The 25,144-nt window shown below is 42.5% G+C and overlaps 1 protein-coding gene across 3 annotated transcripts in view; it reads left to right on the top strand.

Annotated features, from left to right (window-relative positions):
• Nucleotides 1-3,164: 3,164 nt before the first annotated feature.
• pclob (piccolo presynaptic cytomatrix protein b) overlaps nucleotides 3,165-25,144 on the top strand; it is a 59,947-nt gene continuing 37,967 nt past the window's right edge. For all 3 annotated transcript variants that reach the window (XM_074677789.1, XM_074677788.1, XM_074677787.1), the window contains exons 1-12: nucleotides 3,165-3,272; nucleotides 4,758-5,961; nucleotides 7,639-8,487; nucleotides 9,888-10,718; nucleotides 10,869-11,756; nucleotides 11,948-12,895; nucleotides 13,097-13,972; nucleotides 14,233-15,084; nucleotides 15,315-16,142; nucleotides 16,343-17,560; nucleotides 17,867-18,955; nucleotides 19,060-20,118. In XM_074677789.1, the coding sequence (XP_074533890.1) occupies nucleotides 5,011-5,961; nucleotides 7,639-8,487; nucleotides 9,888-10,718; nucleotides 10,869-11,756; nucleotides 11,948-12,895; nucleotides 13,097-13,972; nucleotides 14,233-15,084; nucleotides 15,315-16,142; nucleotides 16,343-17,560; nucleotides 17,867-18,955; nucleotides 19,060-20,118 (10,389 nt within the window). In that variant the 5' untranslated portion in view covers nucleotides 3,165-3,272; nucleotides 4,758-5,010. The remainder of the gene's footprint in view (nucleotides 3,273-4,757; nucleotides 5,962-7,638; nucleotides 8,488-9,887; nucleotides 10,719-10,868; nucleotides 11,757-11,947; nucleotides 12,896-13,096; nucleotides 13,973-14,232; nucleotides 15,085-15,314; nucleotides 16,143-16,342; nucleotides 17,561-17,866; nucleotides 18,956-19,059; nucleotides 20,119-25,144) is intronic.

Below are 25,144 nucleotides of genomic sequence, written 5' to 3'. Positions count from 1 at the left end.
AGCATTAAAGTAGGACTAAAGTGTTTCATGAGAATCACAATATGCTTGGCAGAGGTCTGCGCTCTCTGAGTGCTTTTCCTGTTCACATGGTGATGAGCGCTCTACTTCAGCCTCAACTTGTGCTTCAAATAAAAATGTCTAAAATAACTTACAAATTAACAGAATAATCAATTCTTGCCTTATCGTGTGACTGGAGGAGGTGCATGAGGAAAAAAAGAAGCTTTTGTCAAGTTCAAGTCAGCTTCATGTCTCCACCAGGACTAGTGGTGACAAAAGAGAGCAGAGGGTAGAAAGAGACTGCTGCTGCTCATCTTTTAAACTTCTGCTAGGGAACCATCCTGTTTTCCGAGAGGATCTGTTTAAATGGAGAGGCACTGGAGGAACAGAGCTCCTTCCTTTGAAAGTTTTATCTCAATCTTGGTGTGAATTTACTCAACAACAAGAACCCTCAGGTGAAACCCATTTTGATATTCAAATTTTTAAGCTTATTCTCCATGAGCTGCTTGAACCCAAGTCACAGGTCTGGACACACGGGATGCTCAAATTCTTTCTTAGATTGATCTTTATAAATGAGTGGTTCTGCTAGAGTGTATGTTTCTTCAGCTTTGGGAGTGCAGGATTTAAGTGTGGCCGTTCATAATCAGAGAGTGCGTGGGAGTGAAGGGGATGGTGACAGTGGAGATTGTAGTTATTGCTTTTAAACTGACAAGCAGGGAGGGATCAAAAGAAAAGAACATGATGGCAGCGCATCTGGTGATTGCCTGCTGTCTTCAAGCCTTACATAATATTGTTGACTGACAAACACGACTCACTCATGGTGCACGATGAAAACTGTTTTAACATCAACAAAAACAATGATGAAGAACTCAGTTTGTTTGTTTACTGCCGTGTGCTTCAAAATAGCAGGCTGAAGAACCACAGGTTTAAACTCCTTGGAAGAAACACATAGGTCCAGGTCTCCCACCAGATAGTGTGTGATATCCGTAGTTAGGCCTGTTTGAACCAGTTGTAAAACTCCAGGAAATCAGAAGGAAGATCACAGCACACTGAATCTAGAAATACTGTCAAGGAGCAGACTGTCACGATGAGGTGGATTCTAGCAGTCTGAGATTACTTAAAGGATTTCCGGTCCGTGTAGGAGCCGTCAGCAAAGCCACTGCCTATACCCCAGATGGAGATTGTGCTGATGAATGTTTCCTGTGTGTGTGTGTGTGTGTGTGTGTGTGTGTGTGTGTGTGTGTGTGTGTGTGTGTGTGTGTGTGTGTGTGTGTGTGTGTGTGTGTGTGTGTGTGTGTGCAAAGAAGCCAAATCTGGCGCTTTCCAAAGAGAGACCACAGCGATTCAGCCGCTCACACATCACGCATGACGTAACTCTTCCACACGCCCACACACCACTTGCTCTCCATCCTTCCCACACTTCTCAAACACGCTTGCCACATACTGAATAGGAATGTATTGACTATGTGTCATGTGAAGATTTGCACGAGTGTGGGGGATGTCACTCATTCCCTTTTGAGTTTTTTTCTTTTGTGGTGTGTCCCTGTACTTATAAATCACGTTTTCTTAAAAGCTGTTGACAGGAGGGGAACACACATAGGTTTTATGGCTAACACCTTAGGACTCTATAATGTGGTATGCTAAAGATACTAGTGCTTTTAAAGGATCATAGTCAGTCTCACTTTGTCTCTTTATCTGGCCTGAGCTGGAAGGAGAAAAGAAGAATGCCAGCAAGTTGTTGGTTATTTTTCACTCTGAGAGTGGCACCGGATAAGATCTCCCAGATTGTCTCTTTACATCACATCTGCCCTGTAGAAAACTCTTGTTGGAAGAATGCCAGTATAAGAGGGCCAGCACAGGAGAAAGAGAAAGGTTACACAAACTAAAGAGGTGCTCTGTGCCTGTGGGTGTTCAAGTCCTATAATATACATCTCCATTTAGTTCTTTATAATCTAAAAATGCATCCAGCAGCAAAAACCTTTATTTCAGGGCCCATAGGAAATGTCTAGACCGTGTATGCACACTAGAATAGCTGCTTTAAAATAAATAGTGCTTTCATGTCCAAAAATCATCTACTTATGCTAAATAAAATCACCCTAATCCGTAGACAGTGTGTAAAATATATTTGGCTTTGCAAACAAACTGACTGATGTCCAAATGTAGGAGCTCCTGCATGGTGTAGCTAGTCTTGAGGCATGTCTAAACTGATGGAGCAATTAGTTCAGCTGAACTGACAAAGAGAGAGAAATGCCATACGACAGGCAATTTTTAATGCTAATTAAAATAAGCTGGGATGAGTCATGCTACTTACAGGGCCCACACTTACAGAGAAGACCAATTTATGAGATATGAGATATGTAAAATAGACAATATGATGAGTTAATGTATGGCCTAAGGTGGTTTTCAGTTCCATCATTGAAGTTATAATAAATTAAACTTAAACAAAATGCATCTGAGGATGGATTGGCTTATTTAATCAAATTAATAAAAAAGGACTCATGCAAAGAAACAATAAATTATATACACTACGGGTAAAACTTGCTGTAACATCCAAAACAAAGGCTAATATAAATAAACTCCACATTGTCAAGGCTGAAATCCCAAATGGATGAATTCACATAATACAAAAATCAGACATAGATTTTTTGCTTTAACAATCTTGGACTTAAGAATATAAAAGTCAGCATCTGCAATCAATTCACATAAAGCATCCCATGCATCGCTTCACAAACAGAAAAATAATGAATAAAATAAAAAAAAATATATGAATCTTATGATAGACCAAGATTGTAGAGTCAACATATTTATTTTCAACGGAAAACATGATTTACCAAATGAAATGGAAGAAAACGTGATCTGCATATGAAATGACATTCCCATCATGCCTCCACTCTCGGAGCTAAAAATCATATTATCACTCCTCACTCCTCGTGATCACCACCGTGACATTTCACGTAGGTCCCGGTCGTCACGGAGAAAATATTAAACGGTATCACAAGGTGGTTAAATCTTGAGGTCTCGCCGCCGATAACACGTGACTACAGGGGAAATAAATCGTCTCGTCCCCTTTAGTTTCAATTTCCGTGCGTGATATATATTGTGATCACCTGTCAGATGCGGCGCCTGCGCACTGGAGTGGGAGGCGGAGTGGATGCTGATCGCTCTCTATCTGCTGCCCTGTGCCCTCCATCCCTCGGCGATCAGACAGACACGGACGGGGAAATATCCGTGCAGGTTTGGCCGAGGATAGGGACACAGATCTGCAGTTGATGAAGGTACAGATCTTCGCTTTCATTGGACTACGGCGCTGTAGTGTTTGACATTGTGACCGTGGAGGGTGAAGGATGCTCGGCTGCAGGATGGGAGGAGATGAGTAGGGGGGGAATACGGAGTGGATAACAGATGGTATTTCTGAAGATGCAGCCGAAGACAGAGGTTTGGATGGGTTTACTCGTGGAATTTTATAGACATAGGTTTGGCTGGCGTTAGGACTTTTCTTAAATCTTAACAGGCTTCTGGTCAAGGGCATACAAATAGGTGATAAAAGGCTTTCCTCCCTGCTAACCCCTTATGCTCGGAGCTGTCACCACCTCATACCCTCTGCAGACTTGCATGTTATCGGGTTTTGAGTGGTCAGGCGTGATGCTTGCTGTTTTTTTTTTTTTTTTATCACGATGAAACGCTGTGGATTTGCACAGGTCTTCCACCGCTTTTTCGTGATTGGGCGGAGTAAACGTCAAACCAAGCTATTATAGCGGCAATGTCTCATCATTGACCCGGGGGCTACTGCACTTGATTTCGCTTTTCGAAGGGGAAAGTATCAGCACATTCACTTTCCATGCATTCACTGACGGGGCCCTACCCGGATGTGCCCGCAGTTTTCTCCAGAGAGAGCGCTAGATTTCCTGTGTTTACTCGTCTAGCTGCTGTAAAACACGTCCTGCACGATATTGCTCACCACACGACACACGTTATAAAGGGCTTAGGGCGAGTAAAACGCAACAACGTGATCAGCAGATGGTATTGAAGTGCCTTGAAATGGCAGAAATAGTCATCCGGACTCGTGAGCCAACACTTGGGTGGTTATTTGAATATGATTTGTAGTAGCCGGGTGGTGTGGGAAAGGTATCCGCCTCCTGTGTTGCACATTACTCTGTATTGTATTGCTGGCTGAAAAGCGATCTCTGGGGTTTGTAGGCTATACGCTGTGACCAGCAGAGCGGCTCTGACCCTGTCCATGGTACTGAAAGCAACAGTCGAAGCGGAGTAAATCAAAGTGAGGCTGAATCATTAATGGCTTTCTGTGTGAGGAGGCGACGATAACTATGTAAATGATAATCGTTTCAGCCGGAATAGAAGTAAATTATAATCACTACGTGCTGTCTTGTGCCATAGAAGTATATTTGGTGTTTTCAGGAATAGATAATGTTAAAGCGTGCAATTTGCAGACTTTGTTATAGGTGCACAGGAGAGCTGAAACTGCAATGATTTAGCAAAAGAGCTCTGTAGAATGAATTTTTTTAAAAATAGAAATTGAGTTTGATTCTGTCTCTGAATACCTACCTTAGAGTATGACATAGTAAATGGGTTAGGTTTACTTTCCATCATGGTTTGGCATGCTGTTGCAGCAGTACTGTACTTTTCAAAGACTGTAATGTAAATGTGGCTCTTACACTCGCACACTCTCTTCGAGCATTCCACTGTCTTGTCTTGTTTGCCGTCATCTTACACTTCATCTGTGTCTGTGTCTTTGCTTCTAGGAAGTCTGATGTTGATGCAGAGCCAGAGGAGAGCCCTGGCAGCAGCAGTAGCAGCAGCAGCAGCATCGGGACTGTAGATGCCCTCTCCACAGCCCCAGCCCCAGCCCCCCCTCAGGCCTCTGCAGGAGAGGCAGGACAGAGAGGAGACAGCTCCTGTTCTGACTCAGACAGCCTCGTAGACTCTAGCTCCTGCGAGGAGACAGAGGAGGAGGAGGAGGAAGACGAGGAGGGGGAGGAGGAGGAAGACCCCACTATGTTTTCCTCCAAATTCCTGAGTGGGGCCAATCCCCTAAATGCTGTGTCATCAGCTGTGAATAAGTTTGGAATATTTGGAGATGACGGGGAAGGGGAAAAGAATCAGAAAGCACCTTCCCAGCAAGGGGGGCCACCATCTGGAGGACAGCAGCCAGGAGCAGGCCCTGGCAAAGGCCCTCAACAGCAGCAGGGGCCCCAAACATCAGGTCAGGGCCCCTCTATGCAAAAAGGCCAGCCTCCCTCTAAACAAGGGTCATCACAGCTGCAAGGGAATGGACAGGCAGGACCTCCAAACAAACCTGGTGCACAACAAGCTGCTCCTAAGGCAGGGACACAAGCAGGGGGTCAGCCTAAAGGGGACCCACAGAAAAATCAACCCAAGGGCCCACCACAGAATGGTTCACCAAAACCTGGGGCTCAACAACAGATGACATCTAAAAGTGGAGCGCAACCAGAGCCCTCAAAGGCATCACAACAAGTACCACCCAAGGCGGGGATGCCAAAACAAGGGGCTTCAAAGACAGGGGTGCAGGAGTCTACAATGACTGGGTCACAAAAAGCTGGCGCACAGCAAGGGGCATCTAAAGTGGGACAACAGCAACAGGGCTCACCTAAACTTGCCCAGCAACAACAGGGCTCAGCTAAGCAGGGACAACAACAGCAGGGAGTCAGGACTACACCACAGCAACAGTCCTCTGACAAGCCTGGGCCTCAGCAGCAGCAAGGCACTAAAGGACCTGGTACACCTGGCCTGTCTCGAGCTGGGTCTTCATCACAGGGAGCAACCAAAGCTGGAGCACAGTCAAAAACAGCAGCTAAGACCCTCTGCCCAGTGTGTAAAACAACAGAACTTAATATGCACACCAAGGAACCACCCAACCATAAAACCTGCACACAGTGTAAAGCAGAAGTTTGCAGCTTGTGTGGCTTCAGTCCTCCAGACTCTGCTGTAAGTCCTGGCTCACTGAATTGCTTTACATCATTCCTCCTTCTTTTCTTTTAAAACAAATTTCATACCTGTTTTATGTTAGTCGTTTTTATAACCTTGTTTACCTTTTACTAGGAATCCCAATCACAAGTATCTGATTGGGGATGATTTTGGCATTGTCTAATTGTTTTGTGAACAGCATTTTAGCCGATCTTTTCAACCGATCATTTATGTTAGCCGTCATTGAGCACAATTTGCTGCAGAACACTAATATGTCAGTATAACCAGGTGCTGCACCCTCATAAACTTGATGAGAAAATAAAAAATAAGGTATGGTACATTGATGTGGAACACCAGACACGCTTTGCTTTATTACATTACACATGTGCACAACCTGACACAGTGCACCAATAACATCTGCTTTACACCACTCTATGGTAGCTGTCCAAGGACATACAGTTTTAAAGGCAAAAACAAAAAATCACGAGACAGTCTGTTAGCCTCGCTTTGGCAAATCCGTGGTTTAAATGTCAGCAGTGTGGAAATATATCAAACTAGAAAGTAAAAACAGTCCAGCAGCCACACATAAATATATTTATGCACTACGATCTTTTCATGATGCTTCAATATGAACAAAACATTCTGAAACATGCAAACTAGTTCACTTAAAAGTAAAGATTGCACTGCTGTTTCTGGGCTTTAAAAGAACAGATAAATATCTGCAGAGAGAGAAGAGTGTCCAAAAGGTTCTGAGAAGAAGGTGGGATGCAGGTTTATGCCATCTTTGTTATCCATGGTGTGTCCTGCCATTCTGACACTTTGTTTTACATCCTGAGCTGTACAGCATAGTCTGTGGCAACATGTGAGGTAATTTAAAAAGTATGTGGTTAGTTTCACAACAGATGTTTGTCCCTTTTTTTTCTTCTTGTTTTGCTGAGCCTGGATTGTCTTGTACTTTCAAATTTCAGATGATCCTGACTGGTAAAAGTTGTAATCCAGTTTGTTGCATAATGAATGTTTCAATGATAGAGAAAAAATCTGAGAAAGTCGCGTTGGTGTCCAACATGTACGTTTGTGGTCTTGCACCGTTTTGTGAGTGGTGCGTTAAGGGCAGCCTTGAATTTAAGTGTGCTGAATTGCATGCACATGAGTTCAGGGGACCTAATACAGAAAAGCATTTAAAATAGATTAGATGACTTTAACATCAAAACTAGCTGGACTAAGTTAAAAGGAATTAATAAATTCAAGACATATTTTAGCTGTTTTTTTTTTTTACTATTCATACTTGTTAAAACACAAAACAAAAAAGCTTTCCTCTGTGCAAACCCAAGTATCGTTTAAGCTAACTCGGTATCAGCAGAAATTAAATAAAAAAAAAAGTGAATCAGTATCGAGGGCAAAAAATGCTGATCAGGACATCTCTTCCTTTTACAATTAGTTTTTATACAGTTATTTATGACTGACCACTGTCCAAGTGTTGACCCAAGCTTAATTTAGTGAAGATGTATTGTTACTGACAAAGTTAAATATGGTTTAGAATTTATGTATTTTAGAATATAAGGTGTTAAGGTATTTATGATGCTATCTAACTGTTTTTATAAACCAAATGTTTTTGAGAGACCTTTGAATGTCAATGTTTTCTCACTCTCAAGATAAATTTCTTTCTCCTTCTTTCTCTCCTTTTTTTATTTTGTAAAGGGGCATGAGTGGCTGTGTCTTACTTGCCAGATACAGAGAGCTCAAGGAACTCCTGAACCAACAGGACCATCCATGAAAAAGCCCTCACCCAACAAAGTTCCTGCCTCTCAACCAACATCTCCTGCTCCAGCTGTCAAAAAAGAGATGGCAGCACCAGGTTCGTCTCAGAAAATGCAGCCTACATCCCCCAAAGTGCCAGCCAAGGGTGAAGGTGTTCAAGGACCAAACAGCCAGAAACAGGTCAGCCCAGCGTCTATTCAAAAAACGACACCTGAGACGGAGAGAAGAACAGGGTCTCAAAAACCAGATGTGACAAGTCAAACTGGACGTAAGCAAAGCAGTGCAACCCCAGCTCCCCAGCAGGAGTCAGGGGGTTTGTTCAGCTTTGGTGGCTCTAAAACTGAGGCTGCAAAGCCTGAAGAGTCAGTGACCGGGAAGATGTTTGGTTTCGGATCCTCTATTTTTAGCTCTGCATCTACTTTGATATCATCAGCTGTTCAGGATGAGGCTAAAACCACACCACCTATTTCTCCAAAGATGCAGTCTACAAAGGAGACCAAACCACCTTCTGCCCAAAAGTCAGCACAAGAAAAGAAACAAGAGCAACCCCAGGAGGAAAAAGCTAATCCAGCAGGACAGGACAAGAGGGACAAAACTACAAAAGAGACTCCAAAGGCAGCAACAGCAGCCTCCAATGCTGTTTCTAAACTAGGCCAAACATCATGCCCTATCTGCAAGATGGTTCTCAATAGGGGCTCAAAGGACCCCCCAAACTACAACACTTGCACAGATTGCAAAAGTACTGTGTGCAACCAATGTGGATTTAACCCCATGCCAAATGTCAAAGAGGTAAGACATGCTTGACATTAATGCAGAAAAAAAGAAGGCATTTCTAAAACACACACAAACATTTTTGAAAAATTTAGTGACACACTGCTTTTGAGTCCATATATATATATATATATATATATATATATATATATATATATATATATATATATATATATATATATATATATATATATATATATATGAAAATATGAGATGGTTATTACTTAAAATTATCAGCTAACAATTCTTGTTAAAATGGCCTTTTTGAAGCTGTTAACTTTTCTTGTGATCTTCAGTGGCTCCTTATAATTGAAATTGTTTACTACCAAATGGTTTAACTTATTCACATCAATAGATGTCATGGCAGCACTCATTTTCAGGCTACAGAGTTCAAGCCTGGCTAATGATAAAAGGCATGTTTTGGAAGAAGTTAGCATCATAAAATAACTGATATATGTTTTGTGTTTTCAGTCCAGTTGAAATCTCTGAACTCAGGCTGGCAAGCTGCATTGCTTTTTTCTTACTCTTCAGTATTCCTCTCACAGCTTTCTAGTCTCCAGTCAGACAGCGAAAAGACTGTGTCAGACCCTTACAAAGAAAAAAAAACAGCTTTACATGCCTCCAGGGTCATTTTCTTTCCCTCAAGTCCTTTGTAAATAGGAGCAATATTATTACAGGTATCACGTGATTACATATAAAATGTCAAAATGCAAAATAAATATAAGCTAACCACAAATACACACACATCACATGAGGATTGCCTTGCAGAGGATACAACATAGAGGACAAATGGATGTCGCGTCTTTCAGGGTATCTGAGGCACAAAGGACTTGACACTTGACTCTGTAATTCAATGCACGGTTAGCAGGCTACCTTGGCCAAAGACAGTACGAGGCTACTTGATCATGTGATACTGTTTAAACTGATGTCTGAAGGAGTGCTGAAACAGGAACTGGACTGGTTGATTTTTAAGTTCCTTTGAAAACTTTAAAATGTGGTATCTGCTCTTAATTGGTATAATGTATACAACACTGTCAGTATTGTTACCCGCCTTGATTTTTAAAGATATTTTTCCACATCTGTGATAGTTGATTTGGTCATGTGACTCAACCTTTGGACACATACTGTACTGTATACAACATTCTCAGATATTGAGATACTGAGCCTGTGGTTTATTTCCTGCTTTGCGCATCTTTTCTTACACCTCTTCAGCCCAAGTAGTTTATGCACTTTGTTTACCTCACATCTGTGGTCATCAAGAGATTTGTGCACTCACTAAATTTAGTAGTTCTTTGTATTTGTTTCTGTGAGTTTATTTGTTAAGAATATGATATTTTGCTTTATGCTTCTCAATTCTTTCTTTGTTTTGTTTCAGGTTAATATTTACATTAATATTTTTTGTTTTTGTGTTTTTTAAGGGAAAAGAGTGGCTGTGTCTTAACTGCCAGGTGAAACGGGCAAATGCAGGAATTGAAACTCATAAAGACACACCTTTGGTTGACCCGTCATTGAAAAAATCTACCCCGACACAGCCTGCTGTACAGAAAACTTCTGCACCAGGTTCTCCGCAGAGAAAAGTATCCACACCAGCAGCACAAGTAGTCAAGGCAGAAGCCTCTGTAGGGTCAGATAGTAACAGACAACCTAGCCCAGCCCCTGTTCAGAAAACGCCACAAGAGAGCAGAAAGACAGGATCTCAGAAACAACCAGACCAGAAAAGCCAAACTGGACCAAAACAGGGAAATGTCCCTGCAGCTTCACAGCAAGAGTCGGGAGGCTTCTTTGGGATTGGTGGTCCTAAAAGCCAGCCTGATGCTGCAAAGCCTGCTGAGTCAGTGACTGGGAAGATGTTTGGCTTTGGTTCCTCTATATTCAGTTCTGCATCTACTTTGATCTCCTCAACAGTCCAGGATGAGCCAAAAACAACACCACCAATTTCTCCTAAAATCTCTGGTGCAAAAGAATCCAAATCCCCGACCACCACCACCAAAAACAAAGACCAGGAAACAAAAACAGAACCACTCCAACAGACCAAGGGACCTCCATCAACACATGGCAAGGTAGAAAAACCTCCATCAGAGTCACCAAAGAAAGCCTCAGTCTCCTCGGCAGGCCAGTCTACATGTCCCCTCTGCAAACTGGAACTCAATGTGGGCTCGAAAGATCCCCCTAACTACAACACCTGTACAGAGTGCAGAAATACTGTGTGTAACCAATGTGGATTCAGTTCCATGCCAAATGTCAAGGAGGTGAGCTAATAGAGTGTCTGTTGATCACAGAAAAAATATTTCATTGTGATTATTACATTTTGTGTTTGTTACTGGCCATGAAATTAATTTTAGATAGTACACTCCATTACACCACAGCAATAATCTTAATCTTTTTTCTTTTTTATTCAGGAAAAGAAGTGGTTATGTCTCAATTGCCAGATGCAAAGAGCACTAGGAGCCTCTGAGCCTCCTGGAACTCCAATGATGAAACTTCAGGCCTCACCAAACAAAGTCACAGCACCTGCCAAAGACATTGATAGGGAAACTTGCCAACCAGATAAACCTCAACCAAAAGATACTTTAACACCTGCTGGATCTAAAGCAAAGCAAACATCTGCACCAGGCTCCCCGCAGAGGAAACCACAGACATCAGCAGAACAACAGGCAAAGCCTGAAGTCATAAAAGGACCAGAAAGCCGTCCAGCACTTGGTCAGAAAAGTTCACAGGAGGGCAGGAGGGCAGATCCTCAGAAACCACCTGATCAAAAAAGTCAAACTGAACGAAAGCAAAGCAGTGCTTCAGTTAAACAAGAAGAATCTACAGGTTTCTTTGGATTTAGTGGCCCTAAATCTCAATCTGATGCAGCAAAACCTGCTGAATCACTTGGCGGAAAAATGTTTGGCTTTGGCTCCTCCATTTTTAGTTCTGCAACAACTTTAATAAACTCAGCTGCCCAAGATGAATCCAAAAAGACACCACCTGCCTCTCCCAAGGTATCTGCCACTTCAAAACCACTTCTTTCTCAGAAACAAGAGCAGGAGAAAAAACTGGAACAAGTGCAACAACCCAAGACGTCCCCAATGCTGCAAACCAAGGTAGAAAAAGCTCCATCAGGGCCTCCAAAGGATGCAGCAGCTTCCCCACCTGTACCCAAGGAAGGACAATCTACTTGTCCTCTCTGTAAAGTGAAACTCAACTTTGGTTCAAAGGAACCTCCAAACTACAACCAATGCACTGAATGCAAGAAAACTGTCTGTAACCAGTGTGGATTTAATCCAATGCCAAATGTGTCCGAGGTAATGATGAAAAGATGCCAATAACATCAGATAGAAAAACACATGAAAATGTTTGTTTTATATTTCTGTCTATAACTGAATATTCACACTTCTTTTGAATTAACATATTTTGACACAATGAAATAACTGCATGAAGGTGATGGAAATGTTTAACAATCCCATCTGCCTTATTCTTTCTTTTTTAATCACAGGTAAAGGAATGGTTATGCCTCAACTGTCAGATGCAGAGAGCTCTTGGGTCATCTGAACTCACAGCACCCCCTGTGAAACCTCAAAATGTAGCCAACAGGACTTCTCCATCTTGTGGGCATGAGAAAACGACACCCCTCAATAAAGACGAAACTCTTAAAAAGGAACAACCAAAATCTGATGCAACTCAAAAAGTGGCAAATCCAGTGGCTGACACACTTCTCAAGAAGGGGAGTTCAACACCAGGCTCTCCCATCAAAGCACAGCTAACAGAAGAAACTAAGGCTTCCAAAAACCCTGATCGTGAAACGCTAGTTAGCCCAGCCCCTACTAAGAAAACAATGCCAGATCAGATGGGGACATCTCAGTCTCAGAAACCAACTTCCCAGGCAGATAAATCTGGAATACAACAGAGTAAAGTCGTCCCAGATGCACAGAAAGAGTCAAGTCAAGTCAGTTCAAAGACAACAGAATCAGTGACAGGAAAGATGTTTGGCTTTGGTTCTTCCATCTTTAGCTCAGCATCCACTTTGATATCATCTGCAGTTCAGGAAGAATCACGCACTGCACCAACAAGCCCTCGTAAGATGTCTGCACCAGCACAGGTCTCCCAAAAGTTGTCCACTGTGTCCAAGGTTTCTCCAAAAACTACGCCAACAGTTTCCCCGAAAATGTCACCAGCAAGGGAGCCAAAACAATTAACTCAGAAGCCAGAACAGGAGGTAAAAACAGAGAAACTCGGCCAAAGCAAAGAGGATAAAGCTCCATTACAGCCAACCAAAGCAGCAACAGCTGCTCAAGCATCTTCTAATGCAGCACAGGCCACCTGTCCACTGTGCAAGGTTGGGCTAAACATTGGTTCCAAGGATCCTCCAAACTACAACAACTGCACCGAGTGCAAGACTACTGTCTGTAACCAGTGTGGATTTAACCCAATGCCAATAGGAGAGGTAAGTAAAGTGAAACAAAAAATCTTTCATTTGAATTTTGAATTATATAGGCATGCTTAAATCTGATCATTAATATTTGTGATTTTCATTTTTTTGGCACTCTAATTGACCTGGAGAGCAAGAATTGGGAGTCTGATGTGTGATTTACTAAAGCTGTTACAAAAGTTTGCAACATGTTACAAAGTGTATCATTTATTTCAGGTTAAAGAGTGGCTATGTCTGAACTGCCAAATGAAAAGAGCAGTTGAAGCATCGGAGCCAACAGGGCCTCCGTCAATGAAGTCTCAAACATCACCCAGTAAAGTTCCTTCACCTGCTGCAGTCCAGGTGAAAGAATCCCCCAAACCAACTATGACTCAAAAGAAAGAAGTTCCAGACAGCACTAAAGACAAGAAGACATCAGAGTCAGAGACTCCTCAGAGAAAGCAGTCTGCAGCTTCTCTGACATCTGGAAAACCAGACACTGCTACTGCACCACTGAAGCAAGACAGTCCTGCAACAGATCAAAAAACGCAGAAGACAAGTGCAAAGGAGGCACCAAACCTGGAAAACCAAGCTCAGCGTAAACAGAGTACTGCTTCAACAGCATCACAAGAGTCAGGTGGCTTCTTTGGTTTCGGGGGAGGTAAAAGTCAACCAGATTCTGCAAAGCCAGCAGAGTCAGTTTCTGGGAAGATGTTTGGTTTTGGTTCCTCTCTCTTCAGTTCTGCATCTACTTTGATGACCTCAGCTGTTGACCAGTCCAAAACTACTCCACCAGTCTCCCCAAAGATGTCTCCTGCAAAAGAAATCAAGGCTACTGATGCCCAGAAGCTTGAGCAACAAAAGAAAGCAGAGCAGTCTAAACAGACCAAGACAACTCCATCTGGACAGGCTAAAGTTGACAAAGCACCTCCAGAGTCCCCCAAGCCTACGGGAGCACCCCAAGTACTCGTCAAACCAGGCCAGTCCACCTGTCCACTATGTAAGGCTGCACTCAACGTTGGTTCTAAAGACCCACCAAACTACAGTTCCTGTACTGAATGCAAGAACACCGTCTGTAACCAGTGTGGATTTACCCCAATGCCTACAAAAGAGGTAGGTTTAAGAATGCACTGATATCCCCTTGATCAGAATGAAGAAGAAACTTATTCTGTAATAAACTGTTTGCACTAGCAGGTTTATTGCAGTTGGTGCATGTAGATTCTAAATCTTATTAAACCTGTTACTTTCTTTAAATGACAATCCAAGTATAGAGCTGTATTCAAGAGTTTGTTCATCTGCATATTAATGTTGTTTTCAGTGTCCTTACTCCCCTGTTTAGAGCATCTCATAACAAGATGGCTATTGCATTTCAGGTTAAAGAGTGGCTATGTCTAAACTGCCAGATGAAAAGAGCAGTTGAGGCATCGGAGCTACCAGTACCTCCTGCGATGAAGTCTCAATCATCACCCAGTAAAGTTCCTTCACCTGCTGCAGTCCAGGTGAAAGAATCCCCCAAACCAACCATGACTCAAAAGAAAGACACCTCAGAACCAGTCCCCCAACAAAGAAAGCAGTCTGCAGCTTCTCTGACGTCTGGAAAACCAGACACTGCTACTGCACCACTGAAGCAAGACAGTCCTGCAACAGATCAAAAAACACAGAAGACAAGTGCAAAGGAGGCACCAAACCTGGAAAACCAAGCTCAGCGTAAACAGAGTACCGCTTCAACAGCGTCACAAGAGTCAGGTGGCTTCTTTGGTTTCGGGGGAGGTAAAAGTCAACCAGATTCTGCAAAGCCAGCAGAGTCAGTTTCTGGGAAGATGTTTGGTTTTGGTTCCTCTCTCTTCAGTTCTGCATCTACTTTGATGACCTCAGCTGTTGACCAGTCCAAAACTACTCCACCAGTCTCCCCAAAGATGTCTCCTGCAAAAGAAATCAAGGCTACTGATGCCCAGAAGCTTGAGCAACAAAAGAAAGCAGAGCAGTCTAAACAGACCAAGACAGCTCCATCTGGACAGGCTAAAGTTGACAAAGCACCTCCAGAGTCCCCCAAGCCTACGGGAGCACCCCAAGTACTCGTCAAACCAGGCCAGTCCACCTGTCCACTATGTAAGGCTGCACTCAACGTTGGTTCTAAAGACCCACCAAACTACAGTTCCTGTACTGAATGCAAGAACACTGTCTGTAACCAGTGTGGATTCAACCCTAGTCCAAATGAAACACAGGTAAGTATTATTCATGTTACTGTATTTAATATTACACAGAATATAGTTTAAATGTGTAATTGAAATAAATGAAAGAGTTTTTTCATTATGTTTCTGGTACTGCATACATGAAACAGATGAAATGCAGCTGAGAAATCTCTACTGTACAACATATTTAAAACAAATAGTAACTTTACACAAAGTACTTCTAAATATGTTTTCTTTTCTTTTCTCTTTTCATCTTTCTTTAGGTGAAGGAGTGGCTATGTCTCACCTGTCAGATGCAGCGGGCACTTGGAGAAACCCAACCCCCTAGTGTGGATCCTGCAAAATCACAGAAAACAATGGAGCCTCCAAAGAAAGACACTACTGGTCCAACTGAGCCTGAAAAGACAGCACCACCAGTAAGAGACTCACCTCAGAGGAAACCTTCTGTAACAGTGAAGCCAGATAAGGCTGAGACTGCTAAAGAACCAGAAACTCTGAAACAGCCAGGCCCAGTTCCTTCTCAGAAGAGTCCACAGGAGGCTAGAAAAGCATCTGGTCCCATCAAAGTACCTGACCAAATTAGCTCCACTGAACGTAAAAAGAGCAATGCCTCGGAAGTGACCCCACAAGAGTCAGGGAGCTTCTTTGGATTTGGTTCAAGCAAATCTCAGCCTGATGCTGCAAAGCCTGCAGAGTCGGTTACTGGGAAAATGTTTGGCTTTGGTTCTTCTATCTTCAGTTCTGCATCTACTTTGATGACTTCAGCTGTTGACCAGTCCAAAACTACTCCACCAGTTTCTCCAAAATTATCCCCTGCAAAAGAGATTAAATCCCCTGCAGGCCAGAGAAAAGAGCAACAGAACAAGCCAGAACAACCCAAGCAGACACCCCAGGCTAAAGTGGACAAGGCTCCATCAGATGCTCCAGTGGTCACCAAAGCGACTGTGAAAGCAGGCCAGTCTACATGTCCACTCTGTAAAGCTGAACTCAATGTGGGCACCAAGGATCTACCTAACTACAGCACCTGCACTGAATGCAAGAACACTGTCTGCAACCAGTGTGGCTTTAACCCCATGCCAAATGTGTCAGAAGTAAGTGAGATTAATTCAAAGATGTGTTCAATAATGATGTCCCCATTAGCTTTCAACTATACAAGTCTAAATGGTTGGATGGTGTTTATTCAATCTGTAATTAAAAGTTTAACCCATTTTTCATGACACTACTGTTTCATCCTTGAATCACATTTGTCCAACAGAAACAATCAACTAATGGACATTGTGTTTTCCCACAGGTAAAGGAGTGGTTGTGTCTCACTTGCCAGATGCAGAGAGCTCTTAAAGTTTCAGAATCATTGGAGCCTCCGCTAATGAAACCCAAGGCATCACCGAGCAAAGTGTCCCCATCTGGTACTGCTCAAAAAGATGTAACTGCAACTCAGAAGAAAGACCTTATTCCCACTCAAACAGAAGCAGTCAAAAAACAGGACACTCCAAGTCCAGGTGCACAAAAAAATAAAGAAGAAGCCAAATCCACAAGGGATGTTACTCAAGCATCAACCACTGGTGTTGCAAAAGATTCCCAAGACACTGTTTCTGCTCCAACAAAAGATGGAATCACTAGTTCATCACTACCTACTGAGGTCCCCTCGGATACACCTCCCAGTAAAGAGATGACTGCCATGGTTTCAGACTTAAAGACACCACTGCCTGCACAACCTCACCCTGTCAACAAAGATTCTAAAACAGCTGATCAGAAGACCAAGGATATCACTCCACAAACTCCTCCTGCAGTTAAAGAGGTTACCGAAAAGAAAGAAGAGAAAGCAATTGATGTGCAGAAATCAGCAGCTCAACCAGTAACAACCCGTGATAAAGAACAGCAGCAGCAGACGCCTAGCAAGGAACCAAGTGCATCTGAAAAATCACTCGACAAATCTGCTCCTCCTTTAACACAGCCAGCAAATCAGGAGTCTGGAGGTTTCTTTGGTTTTGGTAGTCCCAAATCTCAGCGAGCTGCCTCAAAAACAACAGAAGCAGTGACTGGAAAAATGCTGGGATTTGGCTCATCCATCTTCAGCTCAGCATCCACCTTAATAACATCCGCAGTCCAGGAAGAGTCTCGCACAACACCACCAAGCTCCCGCAAGATGTCTGCTCCTGCTCAAGTTTCTGGAAAAATGCAAACGCCACAGAAGTCCAGCCCTCCAGTTGCTGTGAGGAAGACTTCAATAAAGGAGGAAAAACCTGCAGCTGCAAAGGAACCAAGCCCGGAAAAGATACCTGATCAACCCCAGCAGACTAAGGTTCATCCAGCAGACAAGGGCAAAGTGGACAATGATTCATCCAGTGCTCTCCAAGCTGCCCCTAAAGTTGGCCAGCCTACTTGTCCCCTCTGTAAGGCAGAACTCAACATGGGCTCCAAAGACCCTCCTAATTACAACACATGCAGTGAATGCAAAACCAATGTCTGCAGCAAATGTGGATTTAGTCCCATGCCAAATACAACACAGGTAATTCAGAGACTTCATGCTTGGTTTTCAACCATTGTTTCCATTTAGTATCACTGACTAATCAAAATGTTTGTTTTGACCTTTCTTCCTCTGTATTAAGTATCACAAAGTCCCAACATTTTCTTTTTGTTTGGAACTTGGAAAGGCAGTGATACTGATTTATTGTTAATTCACTTTAAATGTTTGTGTTTAGCTTGATTTAAATTCCAAAATAACATGTATGGATTTGACCAAGAGACTGCAGTGCTGTTATGAAAGTTCAGTCGATCAAAAGGCATTTTTCTCACACTTTGCTTTGTGTTTCAGGAGAAAGAATGGCTTTGCCTAAACTGCCAGATGCAAAGAGCCCTTGGAGCTTCTGAACCTCCAGGCCTTCCGATGATGAAACTCCAGCCTTCACCAATGAAAGAGGTCCCTGTCTCCACACAGCAGAAAGAGACACCACTGTCAGATTCTCAGGATGACACTCCCAAACTGGCTGCCCCCCTTATTGAGCCAGCACCAACCAAGGATGCAAAATCCCCTGCCCCTGACGCAACAAAGAAAGAGGCTGCTCCATTGTCAGACAAAACTCTTCCATCTACTGTTACAAAGACTGATGTTTCACCTCCTTCACGAAGGACTTCTGACGAGAAAGCCAAAGAGCTACCTGGTACACCTCGACAACAGACTCCTGAAGGTGTGATAGCTTCTGCAAAGTCTGTTCCCCGAACAGACACAGAGACAGGAAAGCCAGCACAGCAAAAGCCATCGCAAGATTTGACTTCAACTGTGAAGTCCACTCCTCCATCCAGTCAAGAAGTGAAAAAGCAACCCTCACAGCCACCTGCAAAAGCTGGTACCTCTCCAGCCAAATCTGCTGCACCTCCAACTCAGCCTGCAAAACAGGAATCTGGAGGTTTCTTTGGTTTTGGTGGTCCTAAAACAACACCTACTGCTGCAAAGCCTGCTGAGTCAGTGACTGGGAAGATGTTTGGCTTTGGATCATCCTTCTTAAGCTCTGCATCCACTTTAATCACTTCAGCTGTTCAAGATGAACCTAAAACTACACCACCAACTCCTCGAAAGATGTCTGCTACCGCCCAGGTCTCTCCAAAAACAACACCCCCAGCATCTCCAGGAAAAGTACATGCAAAGGAAACCAAGACACCGAAGGAACCACAACAGGAAAAGAATCTGGCAGATCAGCCCAAAGTGAAAGAAGCCCCACCAGAGCCGACCAAGGCACAAATAGACAACAAAGGTGCTCCAAAAGAAGATTTACCCATCTGTCCACTCTGTAAGGTGAAACTTAACAAGGGTTCCAAAGATCCTTCAAACTACAACACTTGCACAGAGTGCAAGACTGAGGTTTGCAACCAGTGTGGATTTAACCCCATGCCAAATGTTACAGAGGTAAGTTGCCTTGCCATTTTCAATATGTGATCTATGAAAACACATGAGACATGTACACTTGATGCTTTTCAGCAATGATTGTAACCTTTCATTCCTCTTTTTAGGTACAAGAATGGCTTTGTCTTAACTGCCAAATGCAGAGAGCCCTAGGAGCATCTGAGCCCACTGGGCGCCCTGCTGTAAAACCACCACTCATCCCAGGCAAGGTTCTTACACCTAGCGCTGATAAGGCTGCAAAGACAGATGTACCAGCAGTCGTCCAGAAGGAGAAGCCCTCAGAACCAACAACAGTCACAAAAGAAGTCCCCCAGGAAACTACACAAAAGAAGGAAATCCCTAAAGCGGAGGCTCCTTTGCCAGCTGCAGCTTCAAGTACACTGAAACCAGGAAAAGGTCCTTTGCAAAAGTCACAAGTCCTTCCAGGAACTGAGCAGAGACAAGGTCAGGATATGGCTGGTCAGCAGCAGAAGCCCATTGAACAAGCTCCAAGGGTACAGCCTCCTCAAGCTAATGCACCAGTGACCAAAGAGGGTCCTGAAAAACAGGAGGTTGGAAAACCACCACAGAAGCCCACAGGAACTGCAACACCTCCTGCCAAAACTGCCCCTCAACCACCTCAGCCTGCAAAACAACAAGAATCAGGAGGCCTCTTTGGCTTTGGGGGTCCTAAAACTCAGCCTGCAGCTGCAAAGCCTGCTGAGTCAGTGACTGGGAAGATGTTTGGTTTTGGTTCCTCTCTCTTCAGCTCTGCATCCACATTGATTACATCAGCTGTTCAAGATGAACCCAAGTCTACGCCGCCTACCCCACGAAAGATGTCCATTACACCCCAAGGCTCTCCTAAAGCGACACCTCCAGTCTCTCCTAAGTTGCCCCCTGCCAAAGAGACCAAAGTCCCTGCTGCACAGGTATCCAAGCCACCACAACAGGCCAAGCCAACTGAACAGGCAAAAGAGGCAAAAGCAGAGCCTCCAAAGCCAAGGCCTCCTGAACCTACAGAAAAGACACAAGTTGGTCCTAAAGCAGATCTGTCCACCTGTCCTCTTTGTAAAGTAGAACTCAACATTGGCTCCAAGGACCCTCCAAACTACAACACATGCACTGAATGCAAGAACACTGTGTGCAGCCTTTGTGGATTTAACCCCACGCCTCATACATCAACAGTAAGTGAAATACATTTATTTATTTATTCTAAATATTTGAAACTTCATAATAGGCTGTCTGTAGGTCTTCCAGAGATGCATCTCCTGTTCAATAGTGCTGGGAAAACTGACTTCCTGAAGTTTTTCAGACACCTAATGAAATATAAAATTCTACATCTTTCATGATTAAAGTGGGTAGATTTTACTCATTGTTCTCTAAAAATTCAAACTTTTGCAGCCCTTTTTTTAATACCCAAACAGAATATCACAATTCTTTGCAACCTGAACATGCACCAATGTAACATGTGAGTCTGTTAAAGAGCAGTTTCTAAGTAAAATGTTTGCACGACCCAATATTGCAGTTAATACAGGAATAATTATTTGGGTTTTAAATTATCATACTAGAATCCTAATCTGGTCATGGCAATTGGAATATTGCCATTATTCATATTAATACAGAAATATGGTGTGCATCCAAAAGTACTGTTGGACTCTGAATTACAAGTTCTCGGGATTGATAGATACAGACTACTTAAAAATGACTACAGTTTGTATCAGAATTTAGACTGTCACTTTGAACACGGGTCTGTGTGCTGTTAGGTGTAATAATCTATGACTATTATCCACGTACTCTTAGGTATTCTTAGACAAAATTTAAAACAAATTTAAATACTGACTTCTGCTCAGTGTTGTGGCTCCAATAGAGTGGTCCGAGACATTACATAACCCCTTATGAGAAGATTGCATCAGCAGACGGGCAGCTCTGAAAATGTATTAGAGTGATGAAGGGTTGTGCAACAGCATTAGTGTGATGGGATCTGCTGCCATAGCAAACCAGGGAATCTCCACCCCCGTGGGAGATGTGAGATGCAAAAGCCCTGGGAAATGCCAATAAGCAGAGGTGAAAAGGATTTGGTCCAATATGACATCGTGCAGAACATTAGAGCAGCAGACATTTCCTTTCAGGCCATCTGTTCTCTCCCAGAACAGTGACTCGGTGTAATTTAACAATTTCCCCTCAATATATGTGGGTGGCTGTGACACGTGTGTACCTGCTTTGTGACGTACATAGACACACACTCACACACTATCTCTCTCTCTCTCTCTCTCTCTCTCTCTTTCTCTCTCTCTCACACACACACACACACACACACACACACACACACACACACACACACACACACACACACAGGTTTAAAGGACTTTTAATGATACAACACTGTTTGGATCTGAGCAACAAGCAATGTTAGTAGCTTCTAAAGCTTACACTTTCAAATCATGAAATCTAGTAGTACGTGAGAAAATATGGTTATATTTAAATCTAAAAAAAGTGCATATATAGAAATGATATCACTCTAAGTTTAGTTTAAATTTTGACTATTTTTGAGTTTCTCTTACCTATACTTAAAAATATGGACATTGTTTTTGAATACTGTTGACTCTCAGAAAACAAAACTAATCTCTGTAGAGACTGTGTAAATGTCAACTTAATCTTTTCACCATTGTTTATTTTTGCCTCCACTTTCTTTCTCGTTTCCCAGAGACAGATGATCACGTGCTGAGTCCAAATGGCGCGTTGTTATGGAGAAATAACACTGAAAGAGATTTGCCTGTTATGTAATTGACACTTCTCACGTTTTACACAGACACCAGAGAGGATGAGCCCTAGGGCAGACTTTGGATGGGGGAAGGGACAAACATGGATGATTGCTGCTGTTTGTATTACAGATTCATGCCTCCTAACAGCAGAGGAAAACTGAAATAGCTTTGCCTCAACACACATGGAAAAGATGAGCCACCATACATAATGCTACTCTGCTTTATCCCAAGACTGACAGTACTCTACTTTATGTGCGTGTGTTTGTGTTTTGAGAAGGGCAGAAATACTGAAAAGGGCTTGTGTGGCTCAAAAGGAGAAGGGCCACTTTAGGCAAAGTGAGTGCTAGCAGCAAGTCTATCCATTTTCCCTTTTGCCTGTTCTGCTTGAGCTGATGCCATCAAAAGCCTGTGAGTGACTCTTGTCTGATAAGTAGGACACACGTGTGTCGTGCTTAACCAGTTTGAGCATTTGTGTGTAACAAACAGGCTGTTATGATTAACATTTCCCAAGTATTTTTAGATTGTTACCTTGTGGCCCACATACCATGCTGAAGGCAGTGTTCCTGTTATTCCTAGAAAGGTATGCGCTTTGGATGCACAACATGCATTTAACAATTCTGTGTTGTATACGTCATAGGGCTGTCGGCGTGAAACCTACATCCAGATGTGATTTGGTAACAAAACTAAAAGTATTATGTTAATATTTTTTTTGTCCCTTCCTGCACACCATAGGTTAACTGCTGCAGTCTTCCTGCACAATTCTGTTGCCATGATAAAAAATAAATGCTTCTTATGATGCTATATTTCACTTAAAAAAAAGAAAGAAAAAAAAAACTCCCAGAAGGATTTAAACATATGAAATATTTGAGCTTCTTTGAGTCTGAGCTTACAGGTGCAGCTAATCTGACTTATGTTAGTCTGCTTGCCCACAGTCTCTCCTGCTTTCACTTCAAACACACACAGGCACATTTACATATACATAAAATGTGGTCGACAAAATTATTTGTGCATCTGACAGAACTGAAAATGTTAACCTCTTTTGACTCTAAACATGAACATGAAACATGGAGATAGTCTTTCTGAGCACAACAAATATCAAATTAACTGAGTCCTACTGTTTTTATCTTTTCTTAAATTCTAATCATGATAACTTCAACACTCACATTATCCCATACCCACTGCAACTCAAGCCAAGGGCTTTCCTTTGAATTTATAATAGATCTGTCCAGTTTGTTTTCCAACACATCGACATTTGCTGGATGACGTTGAGGTACAGACTTGAGGTGCCCAGTCCATCATTCCTGATGTCCCTTTCATGAGGAAAATAACTTAGATCTTCTTATGATGATTCTGACAAAATGTTGATATTTTATTCTTTTTGTTGGAAATGTAATGGCCAAATCAACAAAACAACTGAAGTCCTCCTAAATATGCCATGTGTTCTTATAGTTTTGGCCACCACTATACCAACTCTAGTGTCTTACAAAACACAAATTTGTTCCACGAGAAAATTGTTGTACAAACACGTTTACAAGACACTGTAAGAATTACTTGTGATTAACAATATAAACTTTGAAACATTTTTGAAATGCAAAACATCTGAATTTTCAGATTGCATTTGTGATTGACCCTGATTTACTACTGAAATTTAGCACTTCATTTGGGATTAGAAAAAGATCAAGTGTTCGACAGCTCTGACTTATACACACAATAAAAGATGTTTTTTAAAGTAAGCAACAAAACCACATGCTGTTGGCCGCGCAAAAAAGAGGAGGCACCCCCTGGTGCACTTAGTGACAGTGTTAAAAATAGTCAGTCTAAAGAGAGACCCAGCACTTCCTACCTGCTGCATTCCCCACAATTTTCCAACAGCCCCTTCTAAAGGTTCAACATGACAAACATTTTGAAGAGTGAACAAGGCTGTGCTTCAGACACACACCGTTACTTGAAGCACCTGGGAGTAAATTTCAGTTTGTGCTGATCTTGTCCTGTGCATCATACTCATCTTGCTTTCTTTCAACAGTTCAACTTATCACTCATTCTGAATCTTTGTTACAAAATTTTAAATGAAGGCTGCAGATGCCTTGTCAGATGATAAACTGGTGGTATCTATTACGGGCATTAAAACAACTGCAAAGGAATTGTGAACACAGTAATTTACTTCAGTCTGCCTTTCATGCTCCATGAAGGGAAGTTTGCTGATGTGCCATTTGATGGATTGATTTGTCTTCGTTTTCTGTAGAATGAGGCACTCTGCTTATTACAGATTAGTAGGTCAACATTTTCTGTTATCAGGGGGTTTGATTCATAAGGAGTTCTGCTCTGTGGGGGCTGCTGACAGCCAAGTATATTAGCCAGCTCCAGCTTGTGCCAAAGGCATCTGCCAGGAAATCAATAAGAAACTTGTCCGCTCCAGTATCAATAGAAGCAAGGCACTGAGGAGAAGCTGGAAAACAGTGAAGTTCTTTCCAGGGCCAGTTTTGAGTCAAGCTATCTTGAAATTTAAATTTCATAACCAATCTGGTAACCAGAGACCTGTGTTTTCTATGAAAGTGTAGGTTTGTGCACGTAATACCAGGATGCATTGCGGTGATTTATTAGTTTGGGAGTGGGTGACAGACCTTTCCTGGTAGAGAAGTTTGATAAATGAGTATGCACTTTTTGTCCAATTGATTTACAATGTCTCTGTCAAACTGCACAACGGTTTTACCATACACTGATGCTGCACGTCAGTGTGTCAAGAGTATAATTTCCTGCCTACTGTCATTGTGAAGGTCTGGTAATCCAGCTCCAAGGCTAATCATGGGGAGCAGCCACCCCCACGGATCTTTGCTAGGGGCTCCTGCTCTTTTGCTCATAAAACAGATTTAATTAGACAAAAGGATGATGGCCACTTTCCAGACCCAGCGGGTCTGATGCATGGCTCTCAGTCTGCGTGGCCTTGAGGCGATGTTGGCGCTTAAAGGAAATGTGATGAGATTAGTGCTTTTTTGTTGAGTTAGATGTTTTATTTCCAGTCTTGTTTGGCATTAGCAGGTTAAATGAGTAATCAAATTCAAGGTCAGTTTAGTGTTGAGAGGAAGTAAATGTTTATCTTAGATAATGTATTTGTCATTAATTAAGCGCAATTATTTGTTTGCATACTCTTACAGTCACTTCTCTTCTTGTTTTTTCTCCTTTTTTCTTAAACATGAGCAGTTATTATGCTCATAGGACGAGGCTCAGACCTATGTGATGTCACAACCTGGTAAAGTGTAGTGCTATTGTTTTTTTGTTTTAAGTTTGCACAGCAGAGAGAATAAAGTCAACCAGAAGAAACACTTTGACATGCAGGGCCATGGCCCAGCCATCTGTGAACACTGCTGTGTGATCCTTTTCCACCAATCCCTGCTGATAGCTCCTTTCAAGTTTGTCCACTTAAAAAGAGATAGAAGCTGAACAGTAAAAG

Source organism: Halichoeres trimaculatus, unplaced genomic scaffold, assembly GCF_033239565.1.
Source record: "Halichoeres trimaculatus isolate MK-OKI-2021-1 unplaced genomic scaffold, fHalTri1.1 fHalTri1_scaffold_10, whole genome shotgun sequence".
Lineage (NCBI taxonomy): Eukaryota > Metazoa > Chordata > Actinopteri > Labriformes > Labridae > Halichoeres > Halichoeres trimaculatus.
This window is presented reverse-complemented; position numbering and strand designations above follow the sequence as displayed.